Below are 23,031 nucleotides of genomic sequence, written 5' to 3'. Positions count from 1 at the left end.
AATGACAGCTTGGACCTTAGCGGGATCCATCTTAATGCCTTCAGCGGAAATAACAGAACCGAGAAATGTGACGGAGGAGGCATGAAAAGTGCACTTCTCAGCCTTCACAAAAAGACAATTCTCTAAAAGGCGCTGGAGGACACGTCGAACGTGCTGAACATGAATCTGGAGTGACGGTGAAAAAATCAGGATATCGTCAAGGTAAACGAAAACAAAGATGTTCAGCATGTCTCTCAGGACATCATTGACTAATGCCTGAAAGACAGCTGGAGCGTTAGCGAGGCCGAAAGGAAGAACCCGGTATTCAAAGTGCCCTAACGGAGTGTTAAACGCCGTCTTCCACTCGTCCCCCTCCCTGATGCGCACGAGATGGTAAGCGTTACGAAGGTCCAACTTAGTGAAAAACCTGGCTCCCTGCAGGATCTCGAAGGCTGAAGACATAAGAGGAAGCGGATAACGATTCTTCACTGTTATGTCATTCAGCCCTCGATAATCTATGCAGGGGCGCAGAGACCCGTCCTTCTTCTTGACAAAAAAAAACCCCGCTCCGGCGGGAGAGGAGGAGGGGACTATGGTACCGGCGTCAAGAGCTACAGACAAATAATCTTCGAGAGCCTTACGTTCGGGAGCCGACAGAGAGTATAGTCTACCCCGGGGGGGGGGTGGTTCCCGGAAGGAGATCAATACTACAATCATACGACCGGTGTGGAGGAAGAGAGGTGGCCCTGGACCGACTGAACACCGTGCGCAGATCGTGATATTCCTCCGGCACCCCTGTCAAATCACCAGGCTCCTCCTGTGAAGAAGAGACAGAGGAAACAGGAGGGATAGCAGACATTAAACATTTCACATGACAAGAGACGTTCCAGGAGAGGATAGAATTACTAGACCAATTAATGGAAGGATTATGACAAACTAGCCAGGGATGGCCCAAAACAACAGGTGTAAAAGGTGAACGAAAAATTAAAAAAGAAATGGTTTCACTATGATTACCAGAAACAGTGAGGGTTAAAGGTAGCGTCTCACGCTGAATCCTGGGGAGAGGACTACCATCCAGGGCGAACAAGGCCGTGGGCTCCTTTAACTGTCTGAGAGGAATGTCATGTTCCCGAGCCCAGGTCTCGTCCATAAAACAGCCCTCCGCCCCAGAGTCTATTAAGGCACTGCAGGAAGCTGACGAACCGGTCCAGCGTAGATGGACCGACAAGGTAGTGCAGGATCTTGAAGGAGAGACAGGAGTAGTAGCGCTCACCAGTAGCCCTCCGCTTACTGACGAGCTCTGGCCTTTTACTGGACATGAAGTGACAAAATGACCAGCGGAACCGCAATAGAGACAGAGGCGGTTGGTGATTCTCCGTTCCCTCTCCTTAGTCGAGATGCGGATACCTCCCAGCTGCATGGGCTCAGCACCCGAGCCGGCAGAGGAAGATGGTAGTGATGCGGAGAGGGGGGCAACGGAGAACGCGAGCTCCTTTCCACGAGCTCGGTGACGAAGATCAACCCGTCGCTCAATGCGAATAGCGAGTTCAATCAAGGAATCCACGCTGGAAGGAACCTCCCGGGAGAGAATCTCATCCTTTACCTCTGCGCGGAGACCCTCCAGAAAACGAGCGAGCAAAGCCGGCTCGTTCCAGCCACTGGAGGCAGCAAGAGTGCGAAACTCAATAGAGTAGTCTGTTATGGATCGATTATCTTGACATAGGGAAGACAGGGCCCTGGAAGCCTCCTCCCCAAAAACAGATCGATCAAAAACCCGTATCATCTCCTCCTTAAAGTCCTGATACTGGTTAGTACACTCAGCCCTTGCCTCCCAGATTGCCGTGCCCCACTCACGAGCCCGTCCAATAAGGAGAGATATGACGTAGGCGACACGAGCAGTGCTCCTGGAGTAAGTGTTGGGCTGGAGAGTAAACACAATATCACACTGGGTGAGGAACGAGCGGCATTCAGTGGGCTCCCCAGAGTAACACGGCGGGTTATTGATTCTGGGCTCCGGAGATTCGAAAGCCCTGGAAGTGGCCGGTGGATCGAGGCGGAGATGGTGAACCTGTTCTGTGAGGTTGGAGACTTGGGTGGCCAGGGTCTCAACGGCATGTCGAGCAGCAGACACTTCCTGCTCGTGTCTGCCTAGCATCGCTCCCTGGATCCCGACGGCTGAGTGGAGAGGATCCGAAGTCGCTGGGTCCATTCTTGGTCGGATTCTTCTGTTACGGTGCGTGAATGAGGACCCAAAAGCGAATTAACTTAAACAGAGCTTCTTTAATTACCAAACATAGGTAGGCTCAGACGGACCGGCAGATTCCGACAGGACAAGACAAGGTTACAGCAAACATGACGACAGTCTGGTTCAGGCATGAAACACAACAAACAAGAATCCGACAAAGACAGGAGCAGAAACAGAGAGAGATATAGGGACCTAATCAGAGGGAAAAAGGGAACAGGTGGGAAAAGGGGTGACGAGGTGGTTAGGAGGAGACAAGGCACAGCTGGGGGAAAGAGGGGGAGAAAAGGTAACCTAACAACGACCAGCAGAGGGAGACAGGGTGAAGGGAAAGGACAGAGACAAGACACAACATGACAGTACATGACATAAGCAGACAATGAAGGGGGCATATAAGCACCTTGCTGTGCTGTGCTCACTTGAACAGGAAGGTGGTGCGGCGGGCCTTCATGGGCAAATTTTGTCATCAAACTTTGTCATCAAAGTCTGGAATTCTCTGGATTTATGCTGCTTTCAAGACAGCTGGGAGATCAACAAAAAAAAGGTTGTCATGATGACGTCAGTGATCTTCAGGTTGTAGCTCTAGAAAGAGGCCCGAGTTCCCAATTTACAATTCTGAGTTGAATGAAAGTTCCAAACTTATCTTCCCAGGCGTAGCTCATTTTTCCAGAGTTCCCAGTTGTCTTGAACTCACTAAAGTCAGATTTTGCAGTTCCAAGTTAGCAGTTGTTTTGGGAGCGGCACAAATCATGCTTCATTGACAGCATGGCCAATGTTGAACGTTTATCATTTTAAACTACCAAAAGAGACTGTTAATTTTAGACTTAGCACCACACAGCCACTCCACTGAATAGCAGGAGTGGCTGTGTGGTTGTTTTGCAATGCTTACAGTTAGCTACTGATTCCTTCCAAACCACTCATTGTTGAATTTGAGATTTCCAACTTGTTGTGTAATGTATATGTCCAATGGGCGATGAGTACTGATACGTTTTATCTATAATTTCTCTTCATTATTTCTCTTCATTTGACAAGGATTAAAAGGATTGGCCAGTACATTGTCAACTTGATTCGTGAAGATGACTGCTAGCTAAAACGTTGAAAGTATGATGTTGACAGTCCTATCAAAGCTACTGTAGATATAATGTGATTTGATGTCATTTTATCTGTGGCCAATAACCTTGAGCCTTCCTGGATGGGCACTTCTAATTTTCGAGCTCTACCCTTAGACTTGGTGGTGACGTGGTGTCCCCATGAGTGACAGAACACTGAGCCAATCACGGCGCAACGCTCTATATTTTCTGTTAGCTTGCCCCACCACAGAAAGCACTGAACTAGGCTGAAACACCTGCATTTTGGAGCTGCCTTACTCAAGAAAACAAAAAAGAGACCATGTTTGTATGCGGCTTTATTAACTCAATGATATATATATATTTTTTACATTGTTTGCAAACTGATATGTGACACGTATTAATGCCAAAATAACATTTGAAACAGGCAAGCCCCCCCAATTGTTTTTTTGTGCTAAAAATGTGGGGTTCCACCTGCCCTGATAGACTGGAGACTTTATGTAGACAGGTGTGTGCCTTTCCAAATAATGTCCAATCAATTGAATTTACCACAGGTGGACTCCAATCAAGTTGTAGAAACATCTCAACGATGATCAATGGAAACAGGATACACCTGAGCTCAATTTCGGGTTTCACAGCAAAGGGTCTGAATACTTATGTAAATGTATTTCTGTTTCAGTTTTTTTTTTTTTGCAAACATTTCTGACAACCTGTTTTCACTTGTCATTATGGGGAATTGTGTGTAGATTGATGAGGAAACAAAACAATTTAATCAATTTTAGAATAAGGCTGTAATGTAACAAAATGTGGGAAAAGTCAAGGGGTCTGAATATTTTCCGAATGCACTGTATATTCTGAATAAGAATGTACAGTCGTGGCCAGAAGTTTTGAGAATGACACAAATATTAATTTCCACAAAGTTTGCTGCTTCAGTATCTTTAGATATTTTTCTCAGATGTTACTATGGAATACTGAAGTATAATTACAAGCATTTCATAAGTGTTAAAAGCTTTTATTGAGAATTACATGAAGTTGATGCAAAGAGTCAATATTTGCAGTATTGACCATTCTCTTTCAAGACCTCTGCAATCCACCCTGGCATGCTCTCAATTAACATCCTGACTGATGGCAGCCCATTCTTGCATAATCAATGCTTGGAGTTTGTCAGAATTTGTGGGTTTTTGTTTGTCCACCCGCCTCTTGAGGATTGACCACAAGTTCTCAATGGGATTAAGGTCTGGGGAGTTTCCTGGCCATGGACCCAAAATATCAATGTTTTGTTCCCCGAGCCACTTAGTTATCACTTTTGACTTATGGCAAGGTGCTCCATCATGCTGGAAAGAGCATTGTTCATCACCAAACTGTTCCTGGATGGTTGGGAGAAGTTGCTCTCGGAGGATGTGTTGGTACCATTCTTTATTCATGGCTGTGTTCTTAGGCAAAATTGTGAGTGAGCCCACTCTCTTGGCTGAGAAGCAACCCCACACATGAATGGTCTCAGGATGCTTTACTGTTGGCATGAAACAGGACTGATGGTAGCACTCACCTTGTCTTCTCCAGACAAGCTTTTTTCCAGATGCCCCAAACAATCGGAAACGGGATTCAGAGAAAATTACTTTACCCCAGTCCTATATCAGTTGGTCCCTGATGTTTTTCTTGGAGAGAAGTGGCTTCTTTGCTGCCATTCTTGACACCAGGCTATCCTCCAAAAGTCTTCGCCTCACTGTGCGTGCACCTGCCTGCTGCCATTCCTGAGCAAGCTCTGTGCTGGTGGTGCCCCGATCGCGCAGCTGATTCAACTTTAGGAGGCGGTCCTGGCGCTTGCTGGACTTTCTTGGGCACCCTGAAGCCTTCTTCACAACAATTGAACTGCTCTCCTTGAACTGCTCACCTTGAAGTTCTTGATGATGATCCGAATAATGGTTGATTTAAGTGAAATCTTACTGGCAGCAATATCCTTGCCTGTGAAGCCCTTTTTTGTGCAAAGCAATGATGACGGCACGTCTTTGCTGGTAACCATGGTTGACAGAGGAAGATCAATTATTCCAAGCACCACCCTCCTTTTGAAGCTTCCAGTCTGTTATTTGAACTCAATTAGCATGACAGAGTCTTGCGTTGCGGTGGTCCACTCTCTTTGGGCTCCTGGTCTTTCCCTTTCTCCTCAAACATCAAGATCCTTCAGCCTTGTCCTCGTCAACACTCACACCTGTGTTAACGAGAGAATCACTGACATGTCAGCTGGTCCTTTTGTAGCAGGGCTGAAATGCAGAGGAAATGTTTTTGGGGGAATTCAGTTCATTTGCATGGCAAAGACAGACTTGGCAATTAATTGCAATTCATCTGATCACTCTTCATAACATTCTGGAGTATATGCAAATTGCCATCATACAAACTGAGGCAGCAGACTTTGGGAAAATTAATGTGTCGTTCTCAAAACTTTTGGCCACAACTGAACTAGCAAATACTCACCTTTAACCTGTAGCTTGACCTCAAAGCAGCGTTCATTTTGTCCCATCTGCAACCTACATCTGTACCATTGGCTGTGACTGTACTCCACCATGGAGAGAGCCAAAGATGCATCTCCTGAACTGAGATTCCCTCCAAAGCTCACCCTTTTTCCTAGGAATGTTTGGTTGGAGATATCTGTAGGGTATTGACGTATTTGGATCTCACTGTCTCCCTTGATCTCTGCCCAGGTCACTGATGATATTTGAGGATTTCCTGTTGTCATGTTCAACAGGCAAGGCAGGGTAGCTATCCCGTTGTGTGCTGCCATAACTGAATGTAGAATTTTGCATTCTTTGGAGGAGAGGAGAGGCTTACTCAAACAAGGTTTACTCTATTTTTATTCAACACTTACATAGAAAGGAATGGAATATATAATTTTACTTTTCACTTTGATTACCTTTCACTTTGAGTGATGTTTTTCACCATTACACAAACACTCAAATCTGTTATGGGATTCTATCATTTTATCAGAAATGCTGACAATTGATTTACTTTGTTAAGTATATTCGATCAAGAGCTTGATATGAGGTTCTGCAGCTGCACACACGTTTTTCACCAACAAATGGACAAGCCTATGGATCAATCAAACCTTTCTTTATTCCTTACAATGAAACCTGTATAACCCAGTTCATTTGACATTCAGTTTTTATATGAACAGATTGGATCCATAACATAATTGCCTTCAGGGCAGATCTGAAAAAGTCTTGCGTTGCGGTGGTCCACTCTCTTTGGGCTCCTGGTCTTTCCCTTTCTCCTCAAACATCAAGATCCTTCAGCAGAGAAAAATAAAATAACAAATTATTACACAAGTCATGTAGCAAAAAGACATATAGCCTTAAAGGAAATACAGTGGATTACAAAAGTTCAGAATCGTATTCAGAAGTTTCATTTCAGGTCAAATGTAATGCCTTCATTAATGTAGTGTCAGTTTCCTTCTAACTTACAGTCGGAGTATGGAATTCCTCTTCCCTAGCATCATATTGAGAAAGTCTGTGTAACAGAACGTGTCTCGTGCAGCACCGCCAACCACATCTGACATCATCTTTTTCAGCTCCAAGTGAGTCTTTGCCACACCCAGCTTCTCCAACATGCGCTTCAGCCCCATCATGTCTGTGACACAGAGATAGAGAGAGAGTGTCACGTTCATCATATGAATGAGACCAAGGCGCAGCGTGGTATGCATACATTCTTTAACAATATAAGAATGAACACTGAACAAACAAAGAACAAACCGTGGAGCTAATACGTCTAGTGCAGACAGGCAACTAAACATAGAATAAGAACCCACAAACACAAAATGGAAAATGGCTACCTAAATATGATCCCCAATCAGAGACAACGATAAACAGCTGCCTCTGATTGGGAACCATATCAGGCCACCATAGACATATAAATACCTAGACCTACGAAACCCCTAGACATACAAAAACCCTAGACAATACAAAAACTAGCATACCCACCCTCATCACACCCTGACCTAACCAAAATATAAAGAAAACAGAGATATTAAAGGTCAGAGCGTGACAGAGAGAGAGAGAGAGAGGCTGTGACAAAGATTGAGCCATCCATGTGAACTATGTTGTCCTCATGATTAGCCTAATCTTGTTATTCATCATGATTGTCATAAAAAAAGAAGGCAATTTTACCAATGTCTCCTTGGTCATTGAGATCAAATTCCATGTATTTGTCTATAAAACAATATAGAACACATTACAATTATTATTTTATTGTTGATTCATTCAATACGGAACCATAACTGTCTGATCAATGTGCAGTTAAAAGACTTGAAATCTCACTTTTAAACATTTCCAGTTTTGAGCTGAGGTCCTCCTCTTCTGCATATTTAGGATCTGTGAGAAAAACCTTAAGAATAGAATCCCACAAGGCAGACATTTAGATTAGATCGTGTCAGTGGTGACCTGTCATTCAGCCACACATTTTTAGCAAAAAAACAAACATGTTTTACATGTTACTTTGGCATTAGTATGTGTCACATATCAGTTTGCAAACAATGAAAAAATATATTTATTTATTTATTTGATTTATTTCACCTTTACTTAACCAGGTAAGCTAGTTGAGAACAAGTTCTAATTTACAACTGCGACCTGGCCAAGATAAAGCAAAGCAGTGCGACACAAACAACAACACAGAGTTACACATGGAATAAACAAGCGTACAGTCAACAACACAATAGAAAAAAAGAACGATGATGATGTGCAAGTAGAGATACTTGTGTGCAGAAGAGCACAAAAGTAAATAAACACAATATGGGGATGAGGTACTGTAGGTAGATTGGGTGGGCTATTTACAGACTATGTACAGCTGCATCGATCTGTTAGCTGCTCAGATAGCTGATGTTTAAAGTTAGTGAAGGAAATATAAGTCTCCAACTTCAGCGATTTTTGCAATTCGTTCCAATTACTGGCAGCAGAAAACTAGAAGGAAAGGCGGCTAAAGGAGGTGTTGGCTTTGGGGATGACCAGTGAGATATACCTGCTGGAGCGCGTGCTATGGGTGGGTGTTGTTATCGTGACCAGTGAGCTGAGATAAGGCAGAGCTTTACCTAGCAGAGACTTGTAGATGACCTGGAGCCAGTGGGTCTGGCGACGAATATGTAGCGAGGGCCAGCCGACTAGAGCATACAGGTCGCAGGGGCTTTGGTAACAAAACGGATGGCACTGTGATAGACTGCATCCAGTTTGCTGAGTAGTATATGGGAAGCTATTTTGTAGATGACATCGCCGAAGTCGAGGATCGGTAGGATAGTCAGTTTTACTAGGGTAAGTTTGGCAGCGTGTGTGAAGGAGGTTTTGTTGCAAAATAGAAAGCCGATTCTAGATTTGATTTTGGATTGGAGATGTTTAATATGAGTCTGGAAGGAGAGATTACAGTCTAGCCAGACACCTAGGTATTTGTAGTTGTCCACATATTCTAGGTCAGAACCGTCCAGAGTAGTGATGCTAGTCGGGCGGGCGGGTGTGGGCAGCGAACGGTTGAAAAGCATGCATTTGGTTTTTACTAGCGTTTAAGAGCAGTTGGAGGCCACGGAAGGAGTGTTGTATGGCATTGAAGCTTGTTTGAAGGTTTGTTAACACAGTGTCCGAAGAAGGGCCAGATGTATACAGAATGGTGTCGTCTGCGTAGAGGTGGATCAGGGAATCACTCGCAGCAAGAGCGACATCATTGATATATACAGAGAAAAGAGTCGGCCAAAGATTTGAACCCTGTGGTACCCCCATAGTGACTGCCGTGCAGCCGTCTTCATCGACCTGGCCAAGGCTCGACTCTGTCAATCACCATATTCTTATTGGCACACTCAATAGCCTTGGTTTCTCAAATGACTGCCTCGCCTGGTTCAAATCGGAGGGCCTGTTGTCCGGACCTCTGGCAGTCTTTTATCGATGGCGGTTATGATATCGTTTAGTACCTTGAGCGTGGTTGAGGTGCACCAGTGACCAGCTCGGAAACCGGATTGCACAGCTGAGAAGGTGGGATTCAAAATGGTCAGTGACTGTTTATTAACTTGGCTTTCAAAGACTTTAGAGAGGCAGGGCAGGATGGATATAGGTCTGTAACAGTTTGGGTCTAGAGTGTCTCCCCCTTTGAAGAGGGGGATGACCGCGGCAGCTTTCCAATCTTTAGGGATCTCGGACGATACGAAAGAGAGGTTGAACAGACTGGTAATAGGGGTTTCAACAGTGGCGGCAGATAGTTTTAGAAAGAGAGTCCAGATTGTCTAGCCCAGCTGATTTGTACGGGTCCAGGTTTTGCAGCTCTTTCAGAACATCTGCGATCTGGATTTGGGTGAAGGAGAAGCTGGGGAGGCTCAGGCAAGTAACTGCGTGGGGTGGGCGGAGCTGTTGGCCGAGGCTGGGGTAGCCAGGAGGAAAGCATGGCCAGCCGTAAAGAAATGCTTATTGAAATTTTCGATTATCATGGATTTATCGGTGGTGACATTGCTACCTAGCCTCAGTGCATTGGGCAGCTGGGAGGAGGTGCTCTTGTTCTCCATGGACTTTACAGTGTCCCAAAACTTTTTGGAGTTAGAGCTACAGGATGCAAATTTCTGCCTGAAGAAGCTGGCCTTTGCTTTCCTGACTGACTTTGTGTATTGGTTCCTGACTTTCCTGAAAAGTTGCATATCAAGGGGACTATTCGATGCTAGTGCAGTACGCCACAGGATGTTTTTGTGCTGGTCAAGGACAGTCAGATCTGGAGTGAACCAGGGGCTATATCTGTTCTTAGTTCTACATTTTTTGAAAGGTGCATGCTTATTTAAGATGGTGAGGAAATTACTTTTAAAGAACGACCAGGCATCCTCGACTGATGGGATGAGGTCAATGTCCTTCCAGGATACCCCGGCCAGGTCGATTAGAAAGGCCTACTCGCAGAAGTGTATAGATATATAAGATACATCATGGAGTCAATAAACATGGTCTCTTTTTTGTTTTCTTGAGAAAGGCAGCTCCAAAATGTAGATGTTTCAGCCTATCTCAGTGCTTTCTGTGGTGGTGGGGCAAGCCAGCAGAAAATACGAAGCGTTGCACCATGATTAGTTCAGTGTTCTGTTACTCATGGGGACACTACATTACCGCCAAGTCTAAAGGTAGAGCTAGTAAATTCAAGCCACTTGGGTGCTGCCATAGAGTTACATTAGATGTACCCATCCAAGAATTGATCAATTTGTTCCCCGTAATGACAAAGTGAAAACAGGTTTTTAGAAATGTTTGCAAAAAAAAACAAAACAGAAATACATTATTTACCTAAGTATTCAGAACCTTTGCTATGAGACTCTAAATTGAGCTCAGGTGTGTCCTGTTTCCATTGATCATCCTTGAGATGTTTCTACAACTTGATTGGAGTCCGCCTGTGGTAAATTAAATTGATTGGACATGATTTGGAGCTGCGCCCCACCTGTTTTGAGACCCAGATTTTTAGCACCAAAAAAAATTGGGGGGCTCGCCTGTTTCGCATGTTATGTTATTTTGGCATTAATACGTGTCACATATCAGTTTGCAAACAATGTAAAAAAATATATATATAATTTAAAGTCGCATACAAACATGGTCTTCTTTTTGTTTTCTTGAGTAAGGCAGCTCCAAAATGCAGGTGTTTCAGCCTAGTTCAGTGATTTCTGTGGTGGTGGGGCAGCCAGCATAAAGTATAGAGCATGATTGGCTCAGTGTTCTGTCACTCATGGGTACACTACGTCACGGCCAAGTCTAAGGGTAAAGCTCGAAAATTCAAGCCCCTTGGGTGCTGCCATAGAGTTACATTAGAAGTGCCCATCCAAGTAGGCTCACGGTCATTGGCCACAGATAACATGACGTCAAATCACGTTATATCTACAGTAGCTTTGATTGGACTGATCATGTCAACATCGTACTTTCAAAATCTTAGCTAGCAGTCATCGTCATGAATCAAGTCGGCAATCTACTGGCAAATCCTTTTTAATCCTTGTCTTGTGAAGAGAAATAATGAAGAGAAATTATAGATAAAATGTATCAGTACTCATCGGCCATTGGACATAAACATTACACAACAAGTTGGGGATCGCAAATTCAACAATGAGTGTTTTGGAAGGAATCAGTGGCTAACTGCAAGCATTCCAAACCAATCATTGTCAAATAAATCATCGTGCCGCGCTCAAAACAACTGTTAACTTGGAACTGCAAAACCTGACTTTGGTGAGTTCAAAACAACTGGGAAATTGGGAAAAACAAGCTACGACTGGGAAAATACGTTTTGAACTTTCATCCAACTCAGAATTGTAAATCGGGAACTCGGCCCTCTTTCTAGAGCTACGACCTGAAGATCACTGTTGTCATCATGATTTTCCCAAGTTCCCAGTTGTCTTGAAAGAACCATAAATTTAGAGAATGCCAGACTTTGATGACAAAGTTTGATAACAAAATATGTCCACAAAGGACCGCTGGGCCACATTCCTGTTCAGGTGAGCACAGCACAACAAGGTGAGTCCAAAAATGTCTTGTATGCTGCTGAAAAAATTATGTGCCAGGGAGATATGTATACTGTAGCTAAGAAAGCAATACTAAGTGTATGTTATGTAGTAAGATCTTAGTAGCCCATGTACCTCACCCTAATAATTTAAAACATTTTGCCTACTGTTCTGACTTGGTGGTGCACATGTAGCCTATAACCTGTTTTTGATAAATGTTATCATCGATTACATTTATGCCTCTTTTTTTATCCTACGGTTCTGACTTGGTGTACATGGAGAGCACTGTAAGAACGGCCCATGTTCTGATTTCTGTCACTGTACAATTAAAAAGTGCTGAACAAATATTTATATCGACTACATCCATCCTAGTTCACTCATTAATGTCTTAATCAAAATTACGGACGGCCTCTTATCCACTCGGCGCCCCTTTATGCCATAGTTTGTACTTCTCAATTGACAGTAGAAACCACATTTGTTAAAGCAAGTCAGCCATACATAGATCTTTTTTTAAAGGCAGTAAATGAGGCTGAATGTACTGTTTCGCTGCCAGACAAGGCTCAGCTGATAGCCAAGTGTAGCTGTGATATTGTGCAATTAATGTATTGTTTAGTGTTGTGTATTGGCTTTGCTGGCATGCATCCCACAATTTTCTTTTCCTCTACCAAGATTTACATGCTAAAATCGCCACTGGATAGTGTACATAGATAATAAGATTCTAATAATACTATAGCTAGATAATACTACCATAATAACATTTATAGGCAGATGAACAACAGACCTCATTGATGGAGTTCAGTTTCACATCCTGCTGAGACTTGAGGAATCCAAATGCTTTCCCTCCTGAAATGATATGAGGATCAACTCAGAAATCGTGTTACCACTCACTTCCTTATTGGTGATCTATCCACACAACCCTCACACATTCACAGGATCTAACTAAAGATAACAGATTTGATTTCATTGATTGATTTAGCTAAAACACTTTATTTCTTTAATCAATTGTTTATAAAATCTGTGGAGTGCATATCGACAGACAGACGGACTGACAGCGTGAGATGAGACATATGACACAGAGACTTACCTTGCAAATGTTTGTCCATGTCAATCTGCTGTTATTTGGTGGATCATAGAGTAGTTAAAGGGACCAGGGGTGGCTGAGCGTTGTGTCATGAACACTGAAAGTGTAAAGTATGTATCTGTATTTTGTGACAGAAGAGGAAGTGTGGGGAGTTAAAGTTAGAGTGTGGTCATTTGCTAAGTTCCCCTCTCACATCCACTCACAGCCGACGGAACAGACAGAGAACAAAGAGAGTCTATGGAGGGGACAATGAACTAAGGGGTTTGCATTTGACATATGCTAGACTAGGCTACCACATAAACACTGCACACTACATTATTGTCTACATATTTTTTTTAAACTATTCAAGTCCTTTCAGCAAAACATGCAATCACTTTTCATGTCTTTATTTATTTATTTAACTAGGCAAGTCATCAAATCCAATGTATTCATATGGCCCTTCTTACATCAGCTGATACAGTGCCTTGCGAAAGTATTCGGCCCCCTTGTTGTTGATTCTTCACAAAAAAATACAGTTTTATATCTTTATGTTTGAAGCCTGAAATGTGGCAAAAGGTCGCAAAGTTCAAGGGGGCCGAATACTTTCGCAAGGCACTGTATCTCAAAGGGCTGTACAGAAACCCAGCCTAAAACCCCAAACAGCAAGCAATGCAGGTGTAGAAGCACGGTGGCTAGGAAAAACTCCCTAGAAAGGCCAAAACCTAGGAAGAAACCAGGTTATTAGGGCTGGCCAGAACAAATTCTTATTTTCAATGACGGCCTAGGAACAGTGGGTTAACTGCCTGTTCAGGGGCAGAACGACAGATTTGTACCTTGTCAGCTCGGGGATTTGAACTTGCAACCTTTCAGTTACTAGTCCAACCACTAGGCTACCCCATATAGATTTAGGTACAAGAAAGGAATGCATATCATTATTTTTACTTAACTAGGCAAGTCAGTTAAGAACAAATTCCTATTTACAATGACGGCCTACCTCGGCCAATTGTGTGCAGCCGGATGTGATGCAGCCTGGATTTGAGCCAGATACTGCAGTGATGCCTCTTGCACTGTCTTAGACCACTGCGCCACTCGGGATGTAACATGTAACAGTACGGTTAGGCTAAGTATTGTAGAACTAATTGGATAAATGTGAAAATTACAGGGCTCCTGAGTGGCGCAGGGTCTAAGGCATTGCATCTCAGTGAATGAGGCGTCACTACAGTCCCTGGTTCGAATCCAGGTTGTATCACATCTGGCAGTGATTGGGAGTCCGTCATTGTAAATAAGAATTTGTTCTTAACTGGCTTGTCTGTTTAAATATATGTATATTATTTAAGCAAATAACTTGTTCTCAGTCCTTGACACTAGATGGCACTGTTAAGCATATCATCTTCAAAACAACATTCTTTTTATGTGAGAAGTCAATAAATGTTTCCCCGCAAATGTGTATTCATGACCCATATAGAAACTAGGCCTTGGAGAACTGAGATTGGACTCTGAGATGAGAGACTAACTTGATAAGGAACTTCACACACTCACATGGATAATGGCACTGTTTCAGTCACACGGGTTATCAATACTTCTGTTGATCATCAGAACACAGTTTGCTGGTGAGTAGTCATTTTTGATTAAATTGCACTTGATTTAATTGTCTGAAAGTCATTTTTAGAGCAGTATGCATATTTAAAAAGTTAATATGCTAATTTGATCTATTTTTTTCCCATAATTTCCCAGGTGCTGAGTCTTGTTCTCATGTAGATGCGCCACAATTCATCACAGCTACTCAGGAAGAGGTAGCTGTCCTCCCCTGTTTCACATCAATCCACAAAGCAACCAGAGTGAAATGGACAAAACTTTCACCTAAACCTGAGGACATCTTGGTGTGGCCTGATAATCCATCTGTGGCCCATAAATCAGAACGTGTGGCTTTCGAGTCGGGAGCGGATGTTGTGGTGGCTGGAAACCTGTCCCTGTCTCTAAGAGATGTAAGGAAATCTGACGAAGGGCTTTATAGTTGCAATGTCTGGTTGGGATGGAGTTGTGTTCATGTGAAAAACATCACTCTAAAAGTGAAAGGTAAAATTATATATTCCATTTATTTCTATGTAAGTGTCAAATAAAAATAGAGTAAACCTTGTTTGAGTAAGCCTCTCCTCTCCTCCAAAGAATGCAAAATTCTACATTCAGTTATGGCAGCACCCAACGGGATAGCTACCCTGCCTTGCCTGTTGAACATGACAACAGGAAATACTCAAATATCATCAGTGGCCTGGGCAGAGATCAAGGGAGACAGTGAGATCCAAATACTTCAATACCCTACAGATATCTCCAACCAAACATTCCTAGGAAAAAGGGTGAGCTTTGGAGGGAATCTCAGTTCAGGAGATGCATCTTTGGCTCTCTCCATGGTGGAGTACAGTCACAGCCAATGGTACAGATGTAGGTTGCAGATGGGACAAAATGAACGCTGCTTTGAGGTCAAGCTGCAGGTTAAAGGTGAGTATGTGCTAGTACATTCTTATTCAGAATATACAGTGCATTCGGAAAGTATTCAGACCCCTTGACTTTTCCCACATTTTGTTACATTACAGCCTTATTCTAAAATTGATCAAATTGTTTTGTTTCCTCATCAATCTACATACAATTCCCCATAATGACAAAGCGAAAACAGGTTTTTAGAATTTTTTGCAAATGTATAATAAAAAACATAAACATAAATAGATTATTTACATAAGTATTCAGACCCTTTGCTATGAGACCCGAAATTGAGCTCAGGTGTATCCTGTTTTCATTGATCATCCTTGAGATGTTTCTACAACTTGATTGCAGTCCACCTGTGGTAAATTAAATTGATTGTACATGATGTGGAAAGCACACACCTGTCTATATAAAGTCCCCAGTGGTAAATTAAATTGATTGGACATGATGTGGAAAGCACACACCTGTCTATATAAAGTCCCCAGTGGTAAATTAAATTGATTGGACATGATGTGGAAAGCACACACCTGTCTATATAAAGTCCCCAGTGGTAAATTAAATTGATTGGACATGATGTGGAAAGCACACACCTGTCTATATAAAGTCCCCAGTGGTAAATTAAATTGATTGTACATGATTTGGAAAGCACACACCTGTCTATATAAAGTCCCCAGTGGTAAATTAAATTGATTGGACATGATGTGGAAAGCACACACCTGTCTATATAAAGTCCCCAGTGGTAAATTAAATTGATTGGACATGATTTGGAAAGCACACACCTGTCTATATAAAGTCCGCAGTGGCTACCAGTCATTCATTTTAATCCTTGTCATATGAAGAAAAATAATGAAGGGAAATTATAGATAAAACATATCAGTACTCATCGGCCATTGGAAATAAACATTACACAACAAGTTGGAAATCGCAAATTCAACAATGAGTGGTTTGGAAAGAATCAGTGGTTAACTGCAAGCATTGGAAAACAATCATTATCCTGCTATTCAGTGGAGTGGCTGTGGGGTGCCAAGTCTAATATTAATGGTCTCTTTGCCTAGTTTAAAATTATAAACGTTCAACATTGGCCATGCTGTCAATGAAGCATGATTTGTGCCGTGCTCAAAACAACTGTTAACTCGGAACTGCAAAATCTGACTTTAGTGAGTTCAAAACAACTGTTAACTCGGAACTGCAAAATCTGACTTTAGTGAGTTCAAAACAACTGTTAAGTCGGAACTGCAAAATCTGTTGAAGACTCTGGGAAAACAAACTATGACTGTATGTCCACGAAGGACCGCTGGGCCACCTTCCTCTTCAGGTGACCAAGAACCCTATGGTCACTTTGAAAGATCTCCAGAGTTCCTCTGTGGGGATGGCAGCATCATTCTGTGGGGATATTTTTCAGCGGCAGGGACTGGGAGACTAGTCAGGATCGAGGGAAAGATGAACAGAGCAAAGTACAGGGAGATCCTTGTTGAAAGCCTGCTCCAGAGCGCTCAGGACCTCAGACTGGGGTGAAGATTCACCTTCCAACAGGACAACGACCCTAAGCACACAGCCAATAGAACACAGGAGTGGCTTTGGGACAAGTCTCAGAATGTCCTTGAGTGGCACAGCCAGAGCCCGGTCTTGAACCAGATCGAACATCTCTGGAGAGACCTGAAAATAGCTGTGCAGCTACGCTCCCCATCCAACCTGACAGCTTGAGAGGATTTGCAGAGAAGAATGGGAGAAACTCCCCAAATACAGGTGTGCCAAGCTTGTTGCGCCATACCAAAGACTCAAGGCTGTAGTTGCTGCCAAAGGTGCTTCCACCTATTCAGAGTAAAGCGTCTGAATACTGATGTAAATGTGATGTTTCAGTTTTTTTTTTTTTTAATGAATTTGCAAACATTTCTAAAAAATGTTTTTTGCTTTGTCCTAATGGGACAACTTGTGTGTAGATTGATGAGGGGGAAAAAACAATTTGATACATTTTAGAATAAGGCTGTAACGTAACAAAATGTGGAAAACGACAAGGGGTCTGAATAATCTCCGAATGCACTGTATCTATATTTGTCAACCATTGCATTGGCAATTTGATGTTCTATAATGATCATTTTCTACCATTGAATCAGAACAGGAGGAGAACCTGGTTGTTCGGACTTTCACCACAACTGAGCTAACAGACCCTGGTAGGTGTACAATGTTTTTCTCTTATTTGTGTCTTTTATTTATTTAAAATAACAAATCTACTGAATATATTTGTGGACATATTTATCACCACTGGGTTTAGAGGACAAGAGACACACGACAGGCTTTACACTCAGTTCAATCAAATGAGACCATGAATGACTGTCATCATATTATATTGATGCTCTACTCAGCCGTTACTGCCAGGGGGAGTCCAGAAAGAGTTGCGACGGCTACAGTTGGAACGGCTACTATAGTGGCTTCATCCATGTGTGTGATTGTCATAATGGCTCTTACGCTGGGATTGATCATTTGCCTCAGACGCCGCAGACACTCAGGTATGTACGGACACTACTGTGGTTTATATTGACCTGGTAAAGTCAGGCTAAATGTTTTGAAACACACAGTATTGTTGTATTGTGAATCTGCCTCTCTCTCTTTCTCAGATGGAGATGAGTCTGACTGGAATACTTATGAAGATGTACAAGACCCAGGTAAGCCTGTTGATTATGTCTCATCCTGAATGTGCTCATAGGGCTCCTGGTCCACCTAAATAACGGCTTCATCTATTTTTTTCACAGCAACGGGACCCAATTGTCTGTATTCACTTGCAGATTTTGACCAGAAGGACAACCTACACACTTGTGAGTTTTTTCCACAATATTTTTGTACATTTTTTTTTAACCTGGGCCTCGATTCAATCCGGACCACAGTAGATCTAACCTGGGCCTCGATTCAATCCGGACCACAGTAGATCTAACCTGGGCCTCGATTCAATCCGGACCACAGTAGATCTAACCTGGGCCTCGATTCAATCCGGACCACAGTAGATCTAACCTGGGCCTCGATTCAATCCGGACCACAGTAGATCTAACCTGGGCCTCGATTCAATCCGGACCACAGTAGATCTAACCTGGGCCTCGATTCAATCCGGACCACAGTAGATCTAACCTGGGCCTCGATTCAATCCGGACCACAGTAGATCTAACCTGGGCCTCGATTCAATCCGGACCGCAGTAGATCTAACCTGGGCCTCGATTCAATCCGGACCACAGTAGATCTAACCTGGGCCTCGATTCAATCCGGACCACAGTAGATCTAACCTGGGCCTCGATTCAATCCGGACCACAGTAGATCTAACCTGGGCCTCGATTCAATCCGGACCACAGTAGATCCGCGTTATAGCACAATTGGCATTTTAAAGGCAATGCTTCCTGGTACGCGGAGATAGCACTCACGGTAAAATGCATATGTCAGCTCAATCGGAAATAACCTTTAAACATCAAAAATGCTAAAATGCGGATCTTTTGCGATCTGGATTGAATCTAGGTTCTGGTCACTGTCTGAGTCCAGGTTACAATGTTTCTAACACCTTCAGTTCTGTAAACAATTAACATCTCATTACATTGTATTTCTTTTTATTTATTTCAGTTCAATGCCAGTGAAAAGAATAATCATCTTTCAATCAACACACCATGTCTTACCGAACCCTTCACAAAACATCTGTAAATGCTTTTTTATGATATTCACCCACTTATCTTTCAACCCCTGGTATAGCCTACATAGTATTACACAATAACAATCTTATCTTTCAACCCCTGGTATAGCCTACATAGTATTACACAATAACAATCTTATCTTTCAACCCCTGGTATAGCCTCCATAGTATTACACAATAACAATCTTATCTTTCAACCCCTGGTATAGCCTACATAGTATTACACAATAACAATCTTATCTTTCAACCCCTGGTATAGCCTACATAGTATTACACAATAACACTCTTATCTTTCAACCCCTGGTATAGCCTACATAGTATTACACAATAACACTCTTATCTTTCAACCCCTGGTATAGCCTCCATAGTATTACACAATAACACTCTTATCTTTCAACCCCTGGTATAGCCTACATAGTATTACACAATAACACTCTTATCTTTCAACCCCTGGTATAGCCTCCATAGTATTACACAATAACACTCTTATCTTTCAAACCCTGGTATAGCCTACATAGTATTACACAATAACACTCTTATCTTTCAACCCCTGGTATAGCCTACATAGTATTACACAATAACACTCTTATCTTTCAACCCCTGGTATAGCCTCCATAGTATTACACAATAACACTCTTATCTTTCAACCCCTGGTATAGCCTCCATAGTATTACACAATAACAATCTTATCTTTCAACCCCTGGTATAGCCTACATAGTATTACACAATAACAATCTTAGTTGTGAAATCATCAAATGGATGAGGTGACCAATTGTATTTAGCTTGATTTGATTGGACATATTCCTTTATTTGTGACCCCATGGTGGACCAACTTTTGCTGACGCTTTTCTACACCAAATGATGTGTAGTTGGGAGCTGTTCCAGACAGAGAGACATGCTGTTCTGGGGTTTTTACTTGTATTGCTAATGCTCACACACTGCCATCCTGTATTAAATAAACACACTTATCTGTTCACTCTCATGTGTTATGTGTCTTGTCTCAGTCCCATACATCTACAGAGTTTTACACTGCTGAAGAGAAGCTACCAGGTTTCATGTGGGATGTGTCTTGTCTCAGTCCCATACATCTACAGAGTTTTACACTGCTGAAGAGAAGCTACCAGGTTTCATGTGGGATGTGAAAGTCAGCAGAGTGATGTTCAAGACAGGAGGTGGGATGACTTAGCCATCAACCCCCCACACTGAGGAGTCATACTGAATGTGTTCCTGTAACCAACTTATGTCTGGGTTTTTAACTGTAACTAACTGGTGATATTCTATAGAGGTTATTTTCTTTTTATGAATTTATTTCCACCATAAAAAACAACCTGCATAGACTTGATGTCATGGTGACACTTATAATGTTCCAAAATATCAAGGGAAATCCAAACCACAAAACAATGCAAAGTACAAAGTAGTCAAATTAGATTTAAAACTCAACTAACAGCCTAAAGATAGAGGACATGACATTACACTCAGTTCCCAGCCTGCAGAAGATCATAGAAACTGTTGTTGGTTACTCCGGAAGGTTGAATTGGTTGATCTTGAATCTCCTCATAGAGATGAGTCTGCGAAGAAAAGAAGGAATGTGTAAAACCAGTTGAATTTAGTTCACCAACATGGTGAAAGGATTAGAAGACATTTAGTCAAATTTGATGTGATGTTGTAGGCATACTCAATTGGGCTTCACTTGTTAGTGAATTACATAGTTGTGTTTTATTGAATCCTTACCATTCCAACAGTTGTCTGCTGTTCTTCTCCTTCTATAGGCAAAGAGGGACAAATGTCAGCTTTATTTCACATGAATTTAATTCCGATGATATGGCTTTCTTTTTCACTGCGGTTCATTACTGTAGGTTTCATCAAGGATGCAACATCCAAATTGCAGTTTTGTAACACACACAATCTAACCAGTGAACAAATACGTACGAGCAGCACTTCCCTTGCCCTGCCTCTTCCAATACACGCCCCCTCCAACAGCACAGAGCAGCAGTAGCAGAAGGACTGACCATCCCACTGCAGGCAGAACACGACCTATTTGCAAAGACGTATAAAGTCACAGATACTGTATTACAACTCAATATCTTATCACAACATCACAGTAATGAAAGAATACAGCCTCAACACAGATCATGGCTATGCATTGTTCCAAACTACTTTCAAAAGTCTTACCTCTCTGGATGGTCCACTCCTTTACAGCCATTTCAACCCCCTCTCTGAGCACGGCGCAGGCTATCTTCTCTGTGCCCTGGCGGTCAGGGAGGAAGAGTTTGGAGATGAGGGTGTTGTTTTGTCCTATAGGGCCACTCTGCAACCCATCTTGGCCACTGTGAATCCAGGATAAATTGAAGTCTCCACAATCTTCCACACAGGTGAGTGAGCAGGTCAGGGTGAGATTGTTTCCGTCTGTGGTAGCATGCTCTGCAGATACTGAGTAGAACAACAAGAAGATCTACTTGATATCAGGACAAAGCAGTGATGTACTTTGTCCTGTTACCCTAATTTACTAAGTTTATACATAGTGTAAGGCACTTATTCATGTCTCAATGGTACAACCCATTGACACTCACCATCCAGAGTGTGTAGTAAGATTCTGTTCTGTTGCGAGCAGTTGTAGAGCCCAGAATGCAGTGTTTTCACATTGTTGATGACCAAAGACCCGTCTTGGCTGATGTGAGATGCAGGAAGGTGACCCTGAGTTCCAGCTGAGACATCGCCTGACCGAGACAGACTGGACAGTGACCTTTGACCCAGAGTCCACTGGAATCTGCTGCCCACCTCGAGAGAGGAGTGGGTGGCACAGGGAAGTGATACTGACTCACCCACTGCGACAAACACTTCCTCTATACCTCCTGAAAGAGAGAGAGAGGGAGAGAGAGAGAGAGAGAGAGGAAGGAGGGGAATTTGGTTGCAATATACTACTGTGTTAATGCAAATATGATGCAATAATACATAGTTCCAAACGTACCTGTAATTTCTGTGGTATAGCTGAGGGACGTCTTCACAACCTCTCCTTCAATCAGTTGACACCGCCACTTCCTGTGATGGTCTGTCTTCCTGACACCTCGGATGGTCAGCGTAGAGAGGCAAGCAGATGAACGTTCGGTTTGAAATCTCTCTCCCTGTAGCACTGTATTGGCCTCATTCAGCCAATTCAGCTTTATTTCACTTTGGTTGCATTGTGGGACAAGGCCTGAGAATATATTCAGGTAACATTGGAGCTTGATATCCATCTCTGGTGCTGTATTGGTGTCTGTTGCCAGAGTAACTGGTAAAAAAAAATGTAAATAATGGTGACAACACTCACTCAGAAATAGTGTGTATAAAGACGGACAATTTAGGTTGATCATAAATGGTAACATACTGTTGAGAAGCTGAAGAGAAACACTTGAACTGGTATCCCCATCTTCACAGGTGTAAAGTCTTCCATCATCTATTTCAAGAGGTTGAATATGTAGAGAGCAGTCATGTCCCACTTTCAGTCGACTGGCTCTTCCTGAGTTTGGACCATCCGCTTTCACCTTGCCTGATAGTTCTAATTGGTTAGGAAACCCATCTTTCACTATACTCCAGGTAACAGAGGAGCAGGAATTGATGTAGGATGTACCACATGGTAAACTCACACTGTCTCCAATTGAAGCAAAGATTCTTGTGGGCCTATGGTCTTTTGAATAGTGTAAAAACAAGTGTTACAACATTTCTCATAACAAAATTAATAGGGAATCAATAAATATTTTATTTAAAATATGTTTAAAAAAAATATAATGTTAAAGGAATCTTATTTACCAGATGACTGGAGTCCAAGTCTAGTCTGTAAAAGCATGCAGAGACACAGGTTTAAGTACAGACACATCTCTCCGTCTTGTGATTTTCTTTTGACAGTTTGTGTTGTCATTCAGGAAATGACAAGTTCTCACTCATCTTCTCTTTTTTCACCAACTTCTAGAAATACCAGCCATCATGCCCTGGTATTTTTTAACCAAGTAGGCCTGATTTTTTTGCTCTTCCCTTTTCCATTCAGTTCTATTTGAAATCTTATGTTTTATAACCTAGCCTACAAACACAAGACTG

At 42.5% G+C, this 23,031-nt stretch overlaps 3 protein-coding genes across 5 annotated transcripts; 1 reads left to right on the top strand and 2 right to left on the bottom strand.

Annotated features, from left to right (window-relative positions):
• Window positions 1–6,371: 6,371 nt before the first annotated feature.
• LOC110535224 (allograft inflammatory factor 1) lies at window positions 6,372–13,033 on the bottom strand. 2 transcript variants are annotated; one of them, XM_021620097.3, is made up of 6 exons: window positions 12,840–13,033; window positions 12,537–12,598; window positions 7,593–7,659; window positions 7,443–7,484; window positions 6,741–6,906; window positions 6,372–6,566 (listed from the first exon to the last, which is right to left on the bottom strand). In XM_021620097.3, the coding sequence occupies exons 1-6, from the start codon at window positions 12,856–12,858 to the stop codon at window positions 6,479–6,481; spliced, it is 444 nt and encodes a 147-aa protein (XP_021475772.1). In that variant the 5' UTR covers window positions 12,859–13,033; the 3' UTR covers window positions 6,372–6,478. The 2 variants fall into 2 exon arrangements, with proteins under 2 accessions (XP_021475772.1, XP_090077566.1); XM_090221440.1 differs by lacking the exons at window positions 7,443–7,484; window positions 7,593–7,659; window positions 12,537–12,598; window positions 12,840–13,033 and adding an exon at window positions 7,029–7,074.
• Window positions 13,034–14,274: 1,241 nt separating this feature from the next.
• LOC110520729 (uncharacterized) lies at window positions 14,275–19,936 on the top strand. The gene is made up of 8 exons (XM_090221439.1): window positions 14,275–14,425; window positions 14,550–14,891; window positions 14,982–15,311; window positions 17,408–17,464; window positions 17,657–17,800; window positions 17,909–17,956; window positions 18,044–18,106; window positions 18,894–19,936. The coding sequence occupies exons 1-8, from the start codon at window positions 14,362–14,364 to the stop codon at window positions 18,905–18,907; spliced, it is 1,062 nt and encodes a 353-aa protein (XP_090077565.1). The 5' UTR covers window positions 14,275–14,361; the 3' UTR covers window positions 18,908–19,936.
• LOC110506689 (uncharacterized) lies at window positions 18,864–22,870 on the bottom strand. 2 transcript variants are annotated; one of them, XM_090221416.1, is made up of 8 exons: window positions 22,747–22,870; window positions 22,325–22,624; window positions 21,929–22,228; window positions 21,531–21,812; window positions 21,133–21,390; window positions 20,890–20,994; window positions 20,692–20,723; window positions 18,864–20,528 (listed from the first exon to the last, which is right to left on the bottom strand). In XM_090221416.1, the coding sequence occupies exons 1-8, from the start codon at window positions 22,853–22,855 to the stop codon at window positions 20,436–20,438; spliced, it is 1,479 nt and encodes a 492-aa protein (XP_090077542.1). In that variant the 5' UTR covers window positions 22,856–22,870; the 3' UTR covers window positions 18,864–20,435. The 2 variants fall into 2 exon arrangements, with proteins under 2 accessions (XP_090077542.1, XP_090077553.1); XM_090221427.1 differs by having other exon boundaries at window positions 22,325–22,522.
• Window positions 22,871–23,031: the final 161 nt, after the last annotated feature.

This window comes from Oncorhynchus mykiss, chromosome 3 (assembly GCF_057628025.1).
Source record: "Oncorhynchus mykiss isolate SJ-2025 chromosome 3, ASM5762802v1, whole genome shotgun sequence".
NCBI lineage: Eukaryota > Metazoa > Chordata > Actinopteri > Salmoniformes > Salmonidae > Oncorhynchus > Oncorhynchus mykiss.
Note: the sequence above shows the minus strand (reverse complement) of the source record. Positions and strands in the feature narration are given on the sequence as shown.

Bases quoted from the DNA above. Each gene is read 5' to 3' on its own strand.
- LOC110535224 (XM_021620097.3), bottom strand. The intron at 7,660-12,536 runs GTCTGTTGTTCA...TCTATTCTTAAG, and splicing joins AACTGAACTCCATCAATGAG to GTTTTTCTCACAGATCCTAA. The intron at 7,485-7,592 runs GTGAGATTTCAA...ATTGTTTTATAG, and splicing joins AAAACTGGAAATGTTTAAAA to ACAAATACATGGAATTTGAT.
- LOC110520729 (XM_090221439.1), top strand. From the start codon at position 14,362: ATGGCACTGTTTCAGTCACACGGGTTATCAATACTTCTGTTGATCATC. The intron at 14,426-14,549 runs GTGAGTAGTCAT...ATAATTTCCCAG, and splicing joins CATCAGAACACAGTTTGCTG to GTGCTGAGTCTTGTTCTCAT. The intron at 14,892-14,981 runs GTAAAATTATAT...TCTCCTCCAAAG, and splicing joins CATCACTCTAAAAGTGAAAG to AATGCAAAATTCTACATTCA.
- LOC110506689 (XM_090221416.1), bottom strand. From the start codon at position 22,855: ATGACAACACAAACTGTCAAAAGAAAATCACAAGACGGAGAGATGTGT. The intron at 22,625-22,746 runs GTAAATAAGATT...ACTATTCAAAAG, and splicing joins ACTTGGACTCCAGTCATCTG to ACCATAGGCCCACAAGAATC. The intron at 20,724-20,889 runs GTACGTATTTGT...CTTTGCCTATAG, and splicing joins GGGCAAGGGAAGTGCTGCTC to AAGGAGAAGAACAGCAGACA.